The 19,326-nt window shown below is 45.9% G+C and overlaps 1 protein-coding gene across 1 annotated transcript in view; it reads right to left on the bottom strand.

Annotated features, from left to right (window-relative positions):
• Nucleotides 1-19,326, bottom strand: part of CPS1 (carbamoyl-phosphate synthase 1) — a 125,189-nt gene that overhangs the window by 94,080 nt on the left and 11,783 nt on the right. The window contains exons 2-6 of the mRNA XM_073304767.2: nt 12,270-12,379; nt 7,944-8,088; nt 6,996-7,085; nt 5,881-5,937; nt 3,117-3,209 (exon numbers count right to left, since the gene is read on the bottom strand). Of these exons, the coding sequence (XP_073160868.1) occupies nt 3,117-3,209; nt 5,881-5,937; nt 6,996-7,085; nt 7,944-8,088; nt 12,270-12,379 (495 nt within the window). The remainder of the gene's footprint in view (nt 1-3,116; nt 3,210-5,880; nt 5,938-6,995; nt 7,086-7,943; nt 8,089-12,269; nt 12,380-19,326) is intronic.

Genomic DNA, 19,326 nt, shown 5'->3' with positions numbered 1-19,326 from the left:
GCATGGTGTGTGACTGATTGCTATGTTTGAAGAAGGAATTCTCCTAATGGAGTGACCACTACAGGACAGTAAGACGGGTAGGAATTAGTCTTCCTCTACAGCACTGAAAACAGAGATAATCTATTGGGATTTGTCTACTGATTTATAGATCATACCATCTGGTAGGAACATGCCCCACAATCCATTTCTGGAGTCTGCAGAGCATTGGTGGATCTAGGTCCTCCCCATCTTCTTCTAAGTTTCTAATACTATTTGTCATGCCTGTGTTCTGATTTGCAAAGGGGTTATCTGCCTGTTAGCCTCTTTGGTACATTATCTTATAATAAAACAGTGGTTTAATTTAACTTAGTAAACTGCAGAACCACATTTATGCAAAGCAAATTTGGTTTTGCTTTTTTACAGCTCTTCTACCTATGCAGACATTGTCGTATATGCTTGTTCGAACAAGTTAATGACGTAGGTTGGGACTTTCAAAAGTGCCTGAAGTCATTAGGCACCAAACTCATATTGAAAGTCAATGAACACTGGGTGCCAAACTCCCTTGAGCGCTTTTGAAAAATTTCAACCACAGTTTTAAATAGGCTTCCAGAGGGCTTTTGGCTCCTTGCAGCTCACATATACAGGGATCTATGCAACACTAATGATGCAAACGCTTCACTGGGGGTGACTTTCTTTGGTTGTTCTACTCCCCATACAATTAATTACAGGGCAAAGCTGCTCTGAGTTATTTGGACTAGAAATGGGCCTGAACAAAAAGCTTTCATTGGAGCTAAATCTTTCAGAAATTCAGATCCAGATTTGAAATTTGTAATTCAGAACAATCTGTTATACAGGTCGCTAATAAAACCCCAAACCCTTAGTTTTTGAGGCTGGATTTGTGGCTTGCAGGTACCATAACAATGCAGCATTAATGATTTTACTCTGTCCAATTGATTAGGTTCTTGTGTACATAAATGACTTGACCTTCTCAAATGGTTAAACAGTTCATCTGCTCTGGGCATCTGAATATTACACACTCAAATGAACAGCATAATAATCTCTACAGAAACTCCCTGCAAAAGGCAGCTAAAGTCTACAAGTCTGGCCTACATAAACACCTTCCATAAACAGAGCCTATCTCACTAGCATACAAAGAAAAAAATCACTTCTAATGTACCACTGATAAGAAAACTCCTGGTCTTACTGCATCCTGATTTACATGAAAATAGCTGTTTGCTAGCAAATAGATCATCATGTCCAGTAATTACCACCATTGAAGAGTTTAGCTAATTGTCAGCTTTATTTGTGAAGTTGCTTTTTAAGACTATAAAATGAAGTTATAAACATAATGAGACCACAGAAGCTGTGTTAATCTTTTTATATCTCTTTTATGGATGGTATTTCCAGTATCTTTATAGTAATTCTGCCATTACCAAGAGAGTCAAGAGGCGGAAATAACAGAGAGGGGTTTTATTGTAATGTTTTGATCAGCTGACGGCAGATGGACATTCGCATGTACGGAATGGTCAAGTTTCATTCCAAAAATACAGTGTAGTTGGTGGAGAAGTGTACAGTGCCTGATCTGAGGGACTCACCAATTTCATGAGATGCCCCAAGGAATCAAAAACCAACATGCATTAGTAGGCCACAATAAGGGGCTCTTCAGAAACTGAGGAGAGCACTGACCTGTCAGCCTTCCTCACTGCCATCAGGGGCAGATACAGAGTTAGCACTCAGCCCTACCCAAATCTGTGTGAATGCAGTAGCCAACATTTGCGTGGTTGTGGATCAGGAACTCCTGGCTAATTAACAGGTGGCTTTCAGCCCATCTGCCGAATGCTATGACCAGCAGGGAGCAGAGTAGCCCAGCGGGCCCATGCCACTGCCTATGCTCAGCACTGGAAATGTCTCCCAGCCCCAGACTACTTTGCTAAGAGCCAGGCCCTGTGCAGGCTCCACCTGGCCCGCCTGACCCAGCTTAACCTGTGCTTCCCATGGGGCGGTGGGGATCACGCCTTCTTCACTGGCCAGTCCAGCCCCCATGCTCCCTGCACTCAAATCTCTTCTGTGCACCCAGTTATCTACCCCTACAATCAAGTATTCAAATAGATGCTATAGAATAGATAATAATGTACAATATAATAATATGCAATGCAAATGATTTGCTGTGACATCAAACCTCTTGTCTTTGCCTGTCCACCCTAAACTGGGGCCCACCCAAATGTCTACTCCTAGCTTTGCCACCGACTGCTACCCTTTCAGCCCTGTGCAGATTGACTGTCTGCACTACTGCTACATCAGGGTCAAGGGACCCATTACAAAAACATTGCCCATTGACTCAGTTATATCACAGTTAAAAAGTGTAGTGTAGACATGACATCAGTGCATGCCCATACTGGTTTAATAGTCTAACCTTGTTAGGATGGAACATGGTTTGCAGACCCTCATAACACGGTTACAATCTGTGTTCCGTTACTGGTCTATACGCTACCTAGAGCAGTGGTATGCAGCTATGGGTAATACCTACCCTGGGGAGAAAAAAAATCCCTGTCCAGTACAAAAATGCTGACTGCTACAACCAAACTAGCAAAAACTGTGCTGGAAGAGAGTGATCCATCAGGATTATGAGTTTTCTGGGATTTCCAACTTTTCACTGACATTCCTTTAAGAGAAATCACATTTTCCACCAGCTGAAAATTCTTCTCACGGTGTGAAAATCACCCCCATTCACCATGGCGATACCTACCACCTACTACAACTTGGTCTCACCCTTCTCTCAGTCCCCTATCTGGTGTTGCCAGTTCCTAGGCTAACTTTTAGACCATTCCTACTCAACACAGTACTCCTTCTAATGCCACCTGGCCCCAGCTCCAAGCAGAGGACTAAAGGGGTGCTCTTTCTGCAGTCTTAAAGTCATTAATGGGTAATCCTCAAAAGCTTTGGCGCATGGTACAGTTTGCAGAAGCACTGCGGCACATGGTACAGTTTGCAGAAGCACTGCATAGTCAAGTGACAATGGTTTATCGATGAACACGCAGTGTTTACTATGATAAGGAAAAAGGAAACTCTCTAGGGCAAACGGGGAGAAGTTTTATTAATCAAGTGTACAGCACCCACATTGGAGAGAGAATTCTCACCTTGGTTGAAACGTCTGCAATCAGGTTCCGCTTATTTGGATCTACAAACTCCACAGGCTGACCTTCAAATTCAATCTTGCCCAGGACTGTGCCCTGTGGAAACAAAGCATTAGACAGCTAAGTGCAAGCAAACAAGAAGTTGCAAACAGTGGCGCAGGTGCTGACAGACAAAAATCAGTAGGAAGTAGAACAGCTGCTCCAAGACTTTAGTTTAACATTACAACTTCAAAAGTTTGCTAGCCTTCACCAGTATCAAAAGCAGGTAAACACCCTATATTTTGGGGGAGGCAAAGCAGGCAATAAAATCAGTGGATATGGGGCTAGGTCAGCTGTCTAGTGGTAGCAAGGTGGATTGCTACTCAGGGGAGATCAGAATTCAGCTCCCAAGATGGCAGGCTTGCAGGTCTGGGAGCACTCCCAAATCCAGCATGCACCTTAAATGCTTTCCCCCGCGTGCTGTCTTCTTGCCAACCACTCTGGCTGACTGCAGGAGCAGCTCTGGTGTCAGGCACAGGGAGTTACATCCTCTCTTCTCAGTGGAGGCATGGCTGGACCTTTCAGCATGGTAGGAGGAAAGTGAAAGGGAGAGAGGGGGTGTTTTTATATCCCTTCCTCAAACTCCTATGGTAAAGCATGGCATCTTTACATTCTGAATCCCCACATTAATGTGCACAATGGGACTCCATACAGGCTTCAAAGGTACTCCCGTGCACAGCTGGACCATAGCCAGGCCACACACACTAATACCTGAGACATTGCAGTCCTTTCCTTATTCTTAGAGCAAGAAGGAACCCCAGTCTCATGGACACCAGTGTGTGCAAACTGTGGGTAAGTGACAATGGCAGGCACTAGAAGGGCTAGAAGCTGTTACCTTTACTCACACCACCTAGCATCATACACCACACATAGCCACAGGTTTCAGAGTAACAGCCGTGTTAGTCTGTATTCGCAAAAAGAAAAGGAGGACTTGTGGCACCTGAGAGACTAACCAATTTATTTGAGCATGAGCTTTCATGAGCTACAGCTCACTTCATCGGATGCATACTGTGGAAAGTGTAGAAGATCTTTTTATATACACACAAAGCATGAAAAAATACCTTAAAAAGATCTTCTACACTTTCCACAGTATGCATCCGATAAAGTGAGCTGTAGCTCACAAAAACTTATGCTCAAATAAATTGGTTAGTCTCTAAGGTGCCACAAGTACTCCTTCACATAGCCACAGTGGGACAGGGACAGCCCCCATGTGAGCACAGGTGGCAGAGTCTCTCTCCTCTCATTTCAGGTACAATGCCATTAACAAACTCTTGTCTAATTTGCCCTCTTTCTGGGGCTTTGAGGAGACTTCTCTTTCCCTTCTCACATTTGCTGCTTTGGTGAAGTTTATATGGGGCAGAAGTTGAAAAGGCCCGTACGACCTTCAAGAGACAGCCACTTGGGAGCTCTGAAAACTGCCTTGCAGCTCTGGAAAAGCCGATTACAACACCCCACCACCACCACCACCTCACAGGCACAGCGTCTTACCTTGACACTGGATTACTTAATGAAATGGTGCCCCAGGTTTACTGTTCATTTATGCATTGACCATGCTGAAACCCTCTCCTCATCTCCCATTTATAAACACACAGAGTGAAATACTAAGCTAGTTTTTCATCCTGACTGAGATTAGTGGGAGAAAAGGCAACATGATGCATTTTTTAAAAAACATAAACCAATATCGCTCTGAGTCCAACATAATGCGCATTACTACTGTACAGTGTAAGCTAAGCAAATGGTTATTGAAAGCATATTTACTATGGATGAAAGTGGCACTGATCTATTAAGGGATACATATCAAGGAAGTACAAAATGTATTTCCATTTACAAACATACTATATTCAACAGTACTTGTCTTCTGTCTACAAAAACAGGCATTTTCCTTAGTATTCATTTGTGCAAATATTCAAGTTAGGTCATTCATACACTGCTGGGTGGAGGGAATGTAGGTTTGGACTGTATCATGAAACCCAAACACTTAACCAAAAAAACCCCAAACAAGAGCAACAGAAAAGCCTCAGTGGCACAATGATCTTCATTCCAGATGGATTTGATCATTGTTTTACCCAAGATGTGAAATGTACCTTGCCATCAACCTCCCTCCAGTAACGTAATATTCCACATGTCCTTCAAGGATCAGTGCTGGGAAACCAGATAGGACTAATGGCCATAAAAAAAGAAAATAAAGGCTTAGCCCCAAAAAGGTGTAATCGGCCTCATCTTTGGAGGGTCTAATATGAAATAAGACGCAAGGAGACCCATCAAACTCTCTCTCTCTCTCTGCCTGTATTGGGGTCTGCCCATCTCTGCCTACCCACAACACACACACACACACCTGCCTGCCTGGGACTCCCTCAGGCTGTAGCAACCCCTCTCCCCCCAGCCCGCACCTATGTCAGCACAGCTTTGTCCTAACCCACTTGTACAGAGCGGGAAGCCAAGAGGAGAAGAGCTCAAGGACAGTTGGGGAGTTCCTGTTCTGCCTCAACTCCGGGGTACTGGAGTCGTATGGGGTGGCAGATGGGGGACTCTCATCTGGAGCCGTGCTCTGGCTGGCAGGTCAGAGTGTGTGCGGTGCACAGTGCTTGGCAGAACAGGGTCCTGAGGAGCAGCGTGAGTCGCGTAGCCCCACGGCCACCAACGGCTGTCCGTGGTTCTCTCAGCCATTAGGGAAAGCACAGGATGAGGCGGGGTTTAATATACTTGGAATCAGGGAGGGGGATCGTACCTTGCCCCGAATTATTTTAGTCAGCATCCTTGTGTCAATCCCACACAGAGCAGGCACCTGGAGGAAACATACAAGAGAGCCCGGTCAGAGAACAGCCAGGGGAATATTACAGACACTGCACTTTGCTGGGCAGCCTATCAGAGAGAGACAGTCCCAGGACACACTTCTCCTTCTCTTTCCCTCTCTCTCTCTCTCCTTTGCACATTCCCTCCCCTCCCCACATCCCCTCTCAGAAATAGCAATGTATCTAGGTGCTGTGCTGGGCAGCTGGTACCTGTACAATGAAACACCTGTGTGACACATGCCTTTCTGTCTAGTCTGCGAGCCCTGTTCTGGCCTAACACCAGGGGGCTGGGTCCTCAGCTGATGTAAACTGATATAGCTCCACTGACAAGAAGTCGTTGACTTCAGGAGTGTGGCCCTGGTTTTCCATCAGTGGGATTCAATTAACTTGGAGGGGAGGGATAGCTCAGTGGTTTGAGCATTGGCCTGCTAAACCCAGGGTTGTGAGTTCAATCCTTGAGGGGGCCATTTAGGGATCTGGGGCAAAAATTGGGGATTGGTCCTGCTTTGAGCAGGGGGTTGGACGAGATGACCTCCTGAGGTCCCTTCCAACCCTGATATTCTATGAACTTCAGTGCACTTACTCCCAATTTACACTGGGGTGAGCGGCCTCAGGATCTGGGCCTACATGAGCAGGCCCCTGATCTCTTAGCAGCACACACTGAAGTAGTTTGGAGAGAAATAGTTGGAAGGGAAAGTAATGGAGAGTAATCGCACAGGGCAGGGAGAGAAACTGAAGTGAGGATAAACTTAACCTAACGTGAAAAAACAAAGAACCAAATATCCCCACTTAATGAGCATTTCTCCTAGTTAGTCTTGTCCGTGTCTCCTCATTGTCTCAGAAGTAGGAAACCCAGAAAAAGCCCAGTGCAAACTAAAGAGAGCAGGGGGGTTGCCAGCACAATCCAAAGGTCTGATGACAGGAACTGTCGCTCACTGTAAACCAGAATCTCTCTCTCCTGGTTTCCATTACTCAAGGAGTCACTTAGCAGTTTCCTCAGAACAGATATTCCATGTCAAGTATACGGTCTGGTTGCCCAAAGATCTCTCACCTTTTCTTCTTGCAGCCACTGTCCCAGAGTTTTGACTGCCCGCCAGTGACTGTACTCATTACTGTAATCCAGCACCAGCAAACCTGATACCTGCAAAGAGAAAAGAAGGGGTAATGAGTTGTGATTAGTGGAAGCATTCACCATGTACAGCTGATGCATTTTAACACACCTCTATCTTTGTTTACACTAGAAGTGTTTATAAGCCTGTGCTGACTAGCACACTTGCTAAGTACACCTCATGTTCCTATTCTAAACAGCGGCTTGGCAAAACTGTAATCCTTGCTGTGTCAAATGGTCCTGCTGAAGGATATTCAGATTTTAAAGGCCAGAAGGAACCATTAGATCATCTAGTCCAGCAGTTCTCAAACTGTGGGTCATGACCCCATATTAAGGGGGTCACCAGGGCTAGCATTAGATTTTCTGGGTCCCAGGGCTGAAGCCAAAGCCTGAGCCCCAACACCTGGGGCTGAAGCCAAAGCTCAAGGGCTTGAGCCTGGGACGGCAGGGCTCTGGTCCTGCCCCACCCTGCCCTGGGCGGAAAAGCTCAGGCTCCGGCCTCCTCCCACCCGGGGTCATGTAGTAATTTGTGTTGTCAGAAGGGGATCATGGTGCAATGAAATTTGAGAACCGCTGATCTAGTCTGACCCTCACCAATCTCTTCAGTAAAGACGGCCTGTGTGCTCAGATGGCTCTCTCTTGCCATGATCTGATCTCTCTATGGCAGTTTGCCTCTGGGAGACAAAATCATATCTGAGGCACCAGAAATAAAGATGAAGGGGAAAAAAAACAATCTTCTGCATGTTTCTGGGAAGTTCCATCTAACTTTCCTCCTCCGAGGATGAGCCTGAAAGATGTCAGTAAACTCCCATCCACCCCACGGATTTGTATTTCTAAATCAGGTCTCCACTGGACTAGTTTGTCCAGTCCTGATTTTGCTGCTGCCATTACCTTGATTCCATCAGACTCTAAAAACTTGCTGAGGCCCATTTCATCCAAGGCAGCGGTGTCTGGCGCCCCACCATTGCCAACAATGGGGTTAACCATTGTGAGAATCTGCCCCCGGTAGCTGGGATCTGTCAGGGTTTCAGAGTACCTGAATTAAAAACAAACAACAGACAACTGTTGGCATGGGGATGGGAGTGAAAAAGCCAACATAAACCAGCCAGCAGTGAACTCCCAGATACAAGGGAATGCTGAGTCTGGAGAAAACTCCCAAGGAGGGTTAGATTTAAACACACGATTAAATGTTTTGCTGAACTGATACTCAAATCTAAAGGTTTCTATGAGGTCAGTACTGGAACATTTTTAGCCTCATTTTACAGATCAGATAATTGCACTCTGCCTACATTTCCCTCTGCAGCTCCAATTGAATAAGTAGTTCTTCACTTTCTCTATGTCCTGTAGCTGTGAACTGTTAAATAATTGCTGTCTTAAACCCCAGAAATGGCTGCATTTCAGCAGTGGATGAAATTATCCTTTCGTATACTTTCCCAAGTGCATTGGGTGTTTCAGGATGAATTTGCCCTATATATATGCATAATGTATTATTATTGTTGTTTAAATGGTATGTAATTGGAAACTCCCACAGTTTACCAGATATCAGCAATTTGCAAGAAACATTTTTATGGAACGCCAGCCCCACTGCCAAAAGATTAATTGTCAAACTCTGGAAAACTCTTTACAAAAGCCAGAATGGTTGCAGGCTGATACAGACGAGTGAGTGCTCTAGCCAACTAAGAGAAATGACGTGTCAGTTAAACAAAGTCCATGAAATATTCCTCGGTATGCTTGTCCTGCTTTTGGAAATATATTTCTTGCTCTGGTTAAATATGCATGAGGTTTTCAGTGTTAACATATGGTTATAGTAAATGCATGGTATGCATACATTTGGCACATATAGTATGTGCCTTATATATATATATCTATATAGATATATATATATATACATAGAGAGAGAGAGAGAGAGATTCTCCTGCCTATTGGATTGTTTACGCTACCAAACATCCTTCATTAATGCCAGTGCCAATGTAATTAACCTTTGTGTGTTGTTTGTATTCAAAAAACATTGAAAAAAAGCCACTGGGTTTGGCTGTGACATACAGGCACAGCTCTGCACTGGGACATAATGCCCTTAACGCATGCACAATGCCTCCTATAGCTTGGAGGAATGGCACAAGGAATGACACACATGGCACAAGAACTAAAGAAGCATCAGGGTCCAATCCTCTCGGGGCTTGCACAACAAGTCCTGCCTGATCTCTGTAAATTCCTGTCAATCACTTCCTCTGCTAGAATATCCATGGGAAACAAACACAAAAAAAGGGAGCAAACATCTCAGGGGAAAAAAAGGGGAACTTATGTATCTTTTGCAAAAGCGTTTTCAATTCTTCCTGCTTTTTTCTTCTAAAATGAAATTATTTGTATACAACTAGTTGAATTTTTTGTGAACATTTCTGTGAAAAATCATCCCATTCACCAAAATTCAAAAATTTCACCAAAAAGCCTTGTCAAAAAATTTGAACTGCGCCAAAATGTCAGCCATTTCTAATCATGTAAAATTCAAACACCTCTCCAGCATTCCTTCTCTGTAATGTTAAGTGACAACTCAAGAGTTCAGTTTGTCATTGAAAAGACATGGCTCCATGTACTAATTTTCACAAGCTCAGTCTGAACATAGTCAGGATTCTAGTAACATTCAGTTCACACAGGGCATTGCTCAGAGGCTTACGAGAGGTCTTGGCATAGTCACTCCTATGCCAACACTACATCAGCTCATTAGCACACTCACTTCCACACTAGTAACTTGCTATCTATCCTGACCAGGTCCTGTGCCTGACAGGGACTTAAGGCCAAGACGTCTATCTACTCCTGCAGACCCTTATCCTGGTACAGTGTCATTAAAGTCAATCCACGGGTGAATGGATTCCTTTGGATACTTGAGGCCTTAATTATTCTGGGACTTTGAGAGCTATGAGGTCTCACTCTCTGCCCAGCAATCCCTGTTTGTGACAAACCCAGCCACATTTGTGCCCTGCGAGAACACTGCAAGGTTTAATTCCTGCTCCCCTCCCCCCGCCCCGCCACATTCTCTTTTCCATAGCAGTCAGGGTTTCCTACCACCCTAAAGCAGGACGCAGCTGGTCACCGCCAATCCCTGGGAGCCATCTTTGCTGTTGCTCCTGGGCTCAGCACCTCATCCACCGAGTCTGCACGATGCTCAGCCCCTGCCTCCCAGCCCAGTCCACCCTGGTTTGGTCCCGCTCTCCAGCCCTGAGCTCCTGCAGCCACTGCGCACTCCCAGTGGGGCTGAAGCCGCTGCCCTTCTGAACTCTGCCCCTGCCAATGGCACACACCATGCATAACGTACATGTGGCTGTGAGTGCCACTCAATATGGAAAATGTTCTACTTCAACCAGGACAGGGGGCTTGGGTTCAAAGTGGGACAGTCCTGCAAAACCAGAGTTGTTTGGGATGAGGTTATGCCCATGGACAGTAAAATAAACCTTAACCTCATATTTTGCTTCTTCCCCATCTTTCCCCCAGCACAGGCCATTCCTTCTGAGTGTGTCCTCTGAGTATCGTCAGTAAACGAATACTAAATCCAGCTCCTGCTGCTGAGCTGCAGTGTTGAAGGGAAATTAATCCATCAGGTGTTGCTTGACTTTTGCGATGTGACAAGATTTATTACCCATAATCTATCACAGGGACGAGAACTCTAGTGCCCTCCATCATTTTGATCTATATTAAACAGTTGTTTGTTGGCAGGTATATTAACACAGCTAGTAATTAGTGCTGTCGAAAAACATAATTAATTGCCTTGTGATGCAAAACTTTGCAAACAGATTTCCTAGGCTGTAATTTAGTGTTCTCACCAATGGAACTATTTAAAAACCCATCTTGCGGTATTTGTTCCAGTTAGGAAGAGCAGAGTTTGGGGAGAGTGGAGCAGGTGCACAAAGATTTGCACTGAAACCTTGAGCTTCAATTTTACCTCAGAAAAGTCTTGATTCTCCCTCCCATTGAGGCCTGCTGCTCCTCACTAATGATCTTATTGTATCAAGCAAGTTTGCACTATGGCTGACTTTCTCATCTGGACAATCCTGCAGAAAAGGTGGCCAGTGATCTTGTTTGATTGACCAGGTCCACTAGCTCCGAGGCTATCGCAGACTCATGAGCTTCTACGCTGAAGCTGGACAAAGAGTCCCAACATACTTGTGAGCATCACACACTCCTGCTAGATGAGGGGCTCAGAGCTCAACAGGCAGTGGTTTGAGCATTGGCCTGCTAAACCCAGATTGTGAGTTCAATCCTTGAGGGGGCCATTTAGGGATTTGGGGCAAAAATTGGGGATTGGTCCTGCTTTGAGCCACGGGTTGGACGAGATTACCTCCTGAGGTCCCTTCCAACCCTGATATTCTATTTTTGATCCCTGTATGAGTCACCACTTGTAATGATGCCCCTGGACAGAACCTCTGGGAGGGCTGAACTTGGGTCCTGTGGATTTGAAAGCATCAGCCTCTACTGCTTGAGCTAAAGGATGTGCTTTATTGGCTTAGAGACAGAAGCAGACTCATATACCCCTATATGGGACCTAGCCACTCAAGGGAGATGAAGACACGCTTGGCCAGTTTGTTACAATTTATTGCTGTGTGCCATTAAGCTGTTACCACGTTTCAACACAGAAGTGGCTGCATTTCAAAGCTGAGTGAAGGGATTTACCCTAGTTATCAGTTTGCAAAATAGGGATGGCATGATAGAATGTTCAGAAAGTCCACGTGACCACTGAACCTTTATGCTTTCTACCATGATGCTGCCTATCACATTTGGGAGAAGCTCCCCAGAAATATCCACAAAACTACATTTTTTTCCACCTTCAAATCCCTTCTCAAAATCTCCTTTGCCATGATGCACACAAAAAACTTGACCACAGTTAGGCTACTGACCACTGCTTGTCATGCTGATCAATATTGTCTCATTGTTTCTTTGTACAGTTAGTCTGTCTATAGCCATCTGTTGTCTATTGTCTTATACTTAGATTGCAAATTCTTTGGAGTAGGGGACTGTCTTTTGGTTCTGTATTGTGCAGCACCTAGCACAATGGGGTCCTGGTCCATGACAAGGGCTCCTTCACGTTATGGTAATACAAATAATGCATTATTATTAATTTAATAATAAATAATAATAATGAACAGGCAGCTGTTTATCTTTTTTCCACAGCTTAGTGCTGCATTACAAAAAGCATCCCTACTTATGTATCCTTTGTGTTTGCCTTACCCAGCAAGACCAGTGTTGAAGACAACTTCACCAGCTGTGGACGATGGATGGCCAAAGGAATAGCCCTTCATCTTCGTTCCATCATCTAGCACCAAGTTTGCCGTCTGTGCCTAGAGGAACAAGTTACATGATGACACTCAGATCTGTATTTTAAATGAGCACCCCCCCAAAGTTGGGAAAAGACTTGAGGTTAGTAGGAAAACATCCAAGGTACACGGCACTTGTGATGCAAAGCACAAATTCCCTCATCCCCAAGAAATTGTCTACTACCTTAGCCCCCTTCAGATGCCTCCTTCTGCCATGATTCTTACAGAGCACAGTCAGTTGGGAACAGCTAAGTGGGAGACAAGTTAAACTGAGTACAGAGCTAGGCTAGACATAAACATGCTTGTTGGACCATTTTGCCCCCGCCTACCCAGACTGTTTGTTCATTTCATCCTCCTTCTGTATCTTGCAATTAACCGAGGTTATAAACTCTTTAGGCAAGTCATTGTTTTACTACATGTTTGTTCGGGGGTCAATCTGACAAGATAATGAGCATGCTGGCCCCAATCCAACAAAGTACGTAAGCACATGCTTAACTTGAACTTCAATGGGATAACTCATCTGCTTAAAATTAAGCATGTGCCTAAGTGGTTTGCGGGATTTGGGTCACAGTGCTAAATGCCTCACAGGTCCAGCTTTTAGTGCATAGGAATTGCCAGACTGGATCACACCTTGGTCCATCTAGTCCAGCATCCTGCCTCAGACAGTGGCCAGCCGCAGATGTTTCAGAGGAAGATGCAAGAGACCCCACGGCAGATATTTATGGAATAACATGTCCCCAGGGAGAGCTTCTTCCTAACCTCAATGAGTTAGTGGTTGTCTTAGGGAGTGCTTACCACAATAGGTCCCATGCATCACTGAGGCCTTGCAACAGGGTGGCTCGCCCCTTAATGGCTGGAAGGCTGGGGCTAGCCAACCCTGAGAGGAATCAGGTGATTCCAGTAAGCTGCGGAGGGGAAGCTATGAATCTCTGGCTATACCAGCAGAGAGTTATGTCTTCCCTCAAGGTTATGTCTTCCCTCAAAATGCTGTAGCGTGCTGCCATGCAGCACAGACGCTTGCTCCTGTGATGGGAGGGGTTCTTCCGTCCCTGTTGTAAAAACACCTCCTTGAGAGCCAGTAGCTAAGTCAACAGACATTCTTCCATTGACCTTCCACGGTCTACCCCAGGGGTCAGTTCGGCTTAATAACATCACTTGCAGGGGTGAATTTTTCATACCCCGAGTGATGTAGCTGGATTGACCTAACTTTTTACTATAGCCCTGGCCTAAGAAAGCTCCTGCATGGCCCTGACTCAGCTGGGGGAAAGGCACCAGTGGGGAAGGACAAATTCTAGGTGGGAGGTGTCAGGAAGCAGAAAGACAGGAGCGGGTTGTGCCCCGCTGAAACGGACATGAGGACTGCGTGAGTTTGGGATCCATTTTGGAAGACTGTAGTATTTCAGATTATCAGGAGAGAGACACTGAACTGAGATTGGGGCCTGCAGGACCAGTGGACTGGAGGACTGAGTAAACTGGACACCAAGTAGGGGATGTTTAATTTCCTTTGCACTGCATGGAGTACAAGAAGGGGGAAAATGAGGTAGGGTACAGCCGAGGTACCTCTGGCCACAAGGTGGCACTCTGAAGGCAGCTGACCCCACTGCAGGCCTCTGGGATAACTATGATATAAACTATAACTGCCGTGACCGTTTTGCTAGAGTAGCATTGATACTAAGTGTTTCTGTCACTTGTCCATCACTTTCAAAGAAACTTTCTTGTCATCATAGGTACTTTGCCTTGTTTTAAAATTACTTGATACAGCAAGGTAAAAAACATCCATCCAGAGCACATTCATGGTTTCTACAGCTTATGCCTGCCGCGCTGAACAGGAATGAGATGGCTAGGTATGGTATTGTGGGCGTGTCGTCTCTGATTACAGCAGTTTGCATGCCTTCTTCCCTCAGAAGTGTTACGGGGGGGCACATAAGTTATCAAGACACTTCGTACTAGAGTTTCTGTAACTATATCATCACATTTGTATTCCACTCCCAGCCCATGAAAGTCAGTGACTGCACTCCCACTTAGACGAGCTAATTTTCATAGGTAGGAATTATGCCCAGAGAGACTGCTGTGGCTATGGACTGGTGACCTAACACTTTCATTTTGTAATTACAATCACTGCTCATAGGAGGATTTCAAAACTCTTTATGACATTAATTAAGCCACAACACCCTTGCACGGAAGATAAGTACAGCCATCCCCATTAAAAAGCCAGCATTTCTTATCGATGGTATCTGACACTATTTCAATTTTCTCCTTTACTTCAAATAGATCTCTGTGGTAAGTGTGCAGTAACAGATAGCGAAGGTTAGCTTTTTAATGCTTTGTGGAATTATGATCTATTTTACAGCTGAGCAAACTAGGGCAGAGAGGTTATTTGAGGTGCCCACAGTCATATGAGTCAGTGGGAGCACTGGGAATAGTCCTGCAAATGATTCCTCGTTCTGAGCATTAATGACTACACACTACGCCTTTCCCTAGAGCTGATTTAACAAATTAGCAGTCCCCATCTGGCAGCCGAACTCTGCATGCAGTCCTGACAAAATACCACAGCTAGGACCCAAATAGGGCTGGTTCAAAAGCAGTAGCAGTAGTCTTGTGAGCCAATATGGAAACTCCACTGGCCAAGGCTGGAGGAGCTGTGCTAAGCTTGTCACTGCTGGAAGCAGCTTTCTGCATATCTTAGAGGGTGATCCCTTGCATTTTGTTGTTAAAAAGAAAACGCCACCATCACTTTGCTGCAGAAGGGGATGGAGAAACTACTTTCCATTTGTGGCACATTAGATGAACACTCAGGACAGGAGGAATTTCATTTATAGCACTGAACAATCACAGCAAACATTCATCCAAAATGTCACATATTAAGAACTTCATTGCTGTTATAAATACACTGCAGTTAATTTATTAGTATATGACAAGACATTGTAAAAACTACATTTGACAAGTAACTGAATTCAAATACATTTGAAGTACTATCTTTGCGTCTTCCTTTCTCTTTTCCATTCACTTACTACTGTGCAACATTCAGTCATTTTCAAGGGGTCTCCCAGTCACCTGGGCAAATTAGTACGGTTCTCCTCTCTATGGAAGAACCCAGACTGCCCGGGCCTTTTTTTTTTTTTTTATTTAATTTGTGGGGACTAAAGGTGAAAATTAATAAAAACATTTAGCTGTTCAATATAACATTAATTAATAGTTTTGAACCATGACTAAATTTGTCCATGCTTAATCAAGTGAGATAAATGAGTGTCTGTTCCAAACTCAGTATTTCGTTTATTTATGAATGCAATCCCTATTTTTTTTATGGGGAGGTGCTAAAGACATGCCCCCCCGACATACCCCTAGGTGTCTGTATCCATGGGTAGAGATATACAAGGTCGCCCAACTCCCACTAAAATTCAATAGCAGCTGTGTGGCTAACTCCCTAGGGCCCCTCTGACAATTCCAGCCTCAACTATTACTTAATGAAATATAGCTTGATCGATTTCCAAATCTCACAGTGCTGATCAGTCCGATGAACTTCTCATTCCAAAGTAGTGGTTCCTTCCGCAGAGGGCCTGTATGCTCCGTTGCCTATAGAAGAACTTTCTTCCTCAGAGAGACCTTCTACAGCCACTAAAATAAAAAGGGTCTGCAGCACATGGACCACAAGTGGCATTTGAAAATGAAAGGTGATTTCAATAGAAGTTGCCGGTTGCCCAGAACCTTTGAAAATCAAGGCACTCATCTGGGGGCTATGGGGTTAGATTTTCCATGGGACTTGTGCTCCTAGGTCCGGGGTGGGCAAACTACAGCCTGTGGGCCAGATCCGGCCCCTCAGGGCTTTGGATCCGGCCAGCAGGATTGCCCCCCACATGGCGCTGAGCTCCCCGCGCCACTGCTGGAAGCAGCTGGCACCACGTCCCTGCGGCCCCTGGGGGAGGGGGAAGCAGAGGGCTCCGCGCGCTGCCCTCACCTGTGGGTTCCACACCCAAAGCTCCCATTGGCCATGGTTCCCCGTTCCCGGCCAATGGGAGCTGCTGGGGGCAGTGCCTGCAGGCGAGGGCAGCCTGCAGAGCCCTCTGCCCCCTCTCCCTGCCCGCCCCCCCCAGGGGCCTCAGGAACATGGTGCCGGCCGCTTCCGGAAGTGGCGCGGGGTCAGGGCAGGCAGAGAACCTGCCCTGACCCCGATGTGCACCGCTGCCATCCCGAGCTGCTCCAGGTAAGCAGCGCCAGGCTGGAGCCCACACCCCGAACCCCCTCCTGCCCCCACATCCCAGCCCCCTGCCCTGAGCCCCCTACCGCACCCCAGTTCCCTGCCCTGAGCCCCCTGCCTGCATGCCACACCCCTCCTGCACCCTGAACCCCAGCTCTGAGCCCCCTCCTGCACTCCACAACCCTCCTGCAGCCCAACCTCCTGCCTTGAGCCCCCTCATACACCCTGCACCCCTCCTCTGCCCCATCTCCTTGTCCTGAGCTCCTTCCTGCATACTGCACCCCCTTCCACACCCCGCACTCCTTCCCGCACCCCAATCCCCTGTCCCAGCCCTACATTCAGGGCCCTGCATACAATTTCCACACCCAGATGTGGCCCTAGGGGCAAAGAGTTTGCCCACCCCTGTCCTAGGTGCTGTTGAAAACTCCAACCCTGAATATCAACTTAGGAGCCCAACCTTAGAACCCCATTCTTTTAAAAACTCTTGGCCTCAGAAGATGTTGTTCTCTTAGAGGATAATGCATGCAACCTACATAAAGCCAGCTCTATGCAGGTAGAGTGGTTTAGGGAGTTAAGACCTAGCCCTCAAAACAACCTGGGATAGGGGCTACTGCTGTAACCTCTAGCCCTCTGTACCAGTTGTAAATGTGCACCCACACCCCAGATCCCTCACCACCACCCAGTGGGCCTGTCCCCATAACAGGCTTCTGCTCCAGCAGACACAAGACCAGCCCAGAAGTCATTTCTGCAGCACACAGCTGGCTCTCAGACATCCCTACACAACCATTGTAAACCATTCTACCTACAGACACCCACACAGTCCTATGCAGAGATTTAAGGAGTACAATGGACTTTGTACAGGCCCTTTGCAGCACTGGTGAACTATCCCCTGCATGCATGCATGCATGCCTAGAGCTAGGGTGAGATGTGGGGATATTTCCCTCTCCTTGGTCTATCATCATCTAAGAGCCTTGTTTGTTTAGTCAGCATCCTTGGAACAACTACTCTTACTCACATTTCTAGTGTGGGCATTAGCACATCCCTGAGCTGCTAGCCTACTTTTATTTAATAGGAAATGTGATTGAGGCTACATCTACCCATCAAAAAACACCCATGCTGGCAAGTCTCGGAGCCTGCGTCAACTGACTCGGGCACGCAGGGCTAGTGCTACAGGGATAAGAATAGCAGTGTAGATATTCTGGCCTGGGCTAGAGCCCAGCTCTGAGGCCCTCCCCACTTACAAGAGCCTAGGCTCCAGCCCAGGCAGGAATACCTATGCTGCTATTTTTAATGCCATGGTGTAAGCCCAAGTCAGCCGACCCAGACTCAGACTTACGGCTGTGGGTTTTTTTTTTTATTTTTTGCTGTGTAGATGTACCCTTACAGACCACAAAAAGGCCCCTTGGGCCTATCAGTTTTTACTGTAGAGGAGATTTCCACTTAAAAACTGAGTTCCTTTTAGGGTTGTCACCCATCCAGTTTCCACCTGGATAGTCCAGGTTTTGTCTTGTGTGTCCTGATGCCATTTGACAAGACCTGATGTCCGTTGTTGGTTTTTTTTTTAATCGGGGTTGGGGGGGGGAGAGGCAGAGAAAGGGTGAGGCCTCAGGGGTCTGGCTACCAGCCATTAGAAAGGTTTCAACCCTAGTTCCATCCTACTCTGTATGAACTCTGGCATTTTTCAGAAGAGGAGTTTTCCTTGGTAGCCTGCACTAAAATTTCATCTCCTGCCACAACTGGGAAGTGTATTGGCTGCTGTCTGGCTAATCCCAGCAGTGACCGCAGTTTAACAGTGCTGCCTGAATACAGTTTGTGAAGCACTTTAACACCTTTCAGGATTAACATGTAAATTATTATTGTTAGATTTCCTGGATACTTGCAATAGCACGTAGAAGCTTCAACTACATCAGGATGCCATTGCACTAGGCACTGCATAAATGTGTAGTAAAGGAAAACCATTTTCCTCAACTGATATGTATTTGCCATGCAGTGCATGGACTTAAAAAGCTTCTTTTAGCCACATTCCCTATTCTAGCAGCATTCCATTTGTAGTCTAGAGAATGTTTCTGAGACCTGTAATATCACTATCCCAGAATTAACGTTAATGCACCTGCCATAATCCTTTCTACTTTATTAGAATTTTTCATAATTCCAGGTTTCTCTTGAGGTTTTTTTTTTTTTTCCCTGCTTCAAATCGCTTAGCAAAATGAACCAATAAGCATTTCTCCACTATTTAGGCTTGCTAGGCAGGGTAACCCCTCATTTACTTCCAGGATTTATTTCTCCCCGCTTCAATATACTCTTGCTACAGCCAGTATAACGCCGACAGCCTCCGGTCGTCAGTGGGCGAGATCGAGCCTGGGACCTCTGCAGCTAAATACATGAGCCTCTACTGCATGAGCTAAAAGCCATATGGCTCTTAGCTAAGGCTGTAGAGCAGACTCATTAATCTCTCTCTCTAAGTAGGCTCAGTGTCACTAAATGGGACAGAATACCACACCAGGAGGTGTGTGGGTTACACTGGCTCCCACACTTTCTTCAATTGTCTTTGTAATGCTATGTTTACTTGCAGTCTGCTATTCAGCCACTAGATGTGCTGTAGAGTTCCAGATAGTACGTGGTCACTGGTAAACAAAGGAAACCACACTGGAACTTGAGCTGTGTGGGAGCCCGTTTGTTTCTCTCTATTTAGAAGCAGTTTTCTGAAGCAGGAAGCATTTATTAAGGACAGACCACGATTGTTCCAGGATACACCCTTGTCTTCTCATGGAGCAGT

The sequence above is a fragment of the Lepidochelys kempii genome, chromosome 11, assembly GCF_965140285.1.
Source record: "Lepidochelys kempii isolate rLepKem1 chromosome 11, rLepKem1.hap1, whole genome shotgun sequence".
In the NCBI taxonomy this organism is placed as follows: Eukaryota; Metazoa; Chordata; order Testudines; family Cheloniidae; genus Lepidochelys; species Lepidochelys kempii.
Note: the sequence above shows the minus strand (reverse complement) of the source record. Positions and strands in the feature narration are given on the sequence as shown.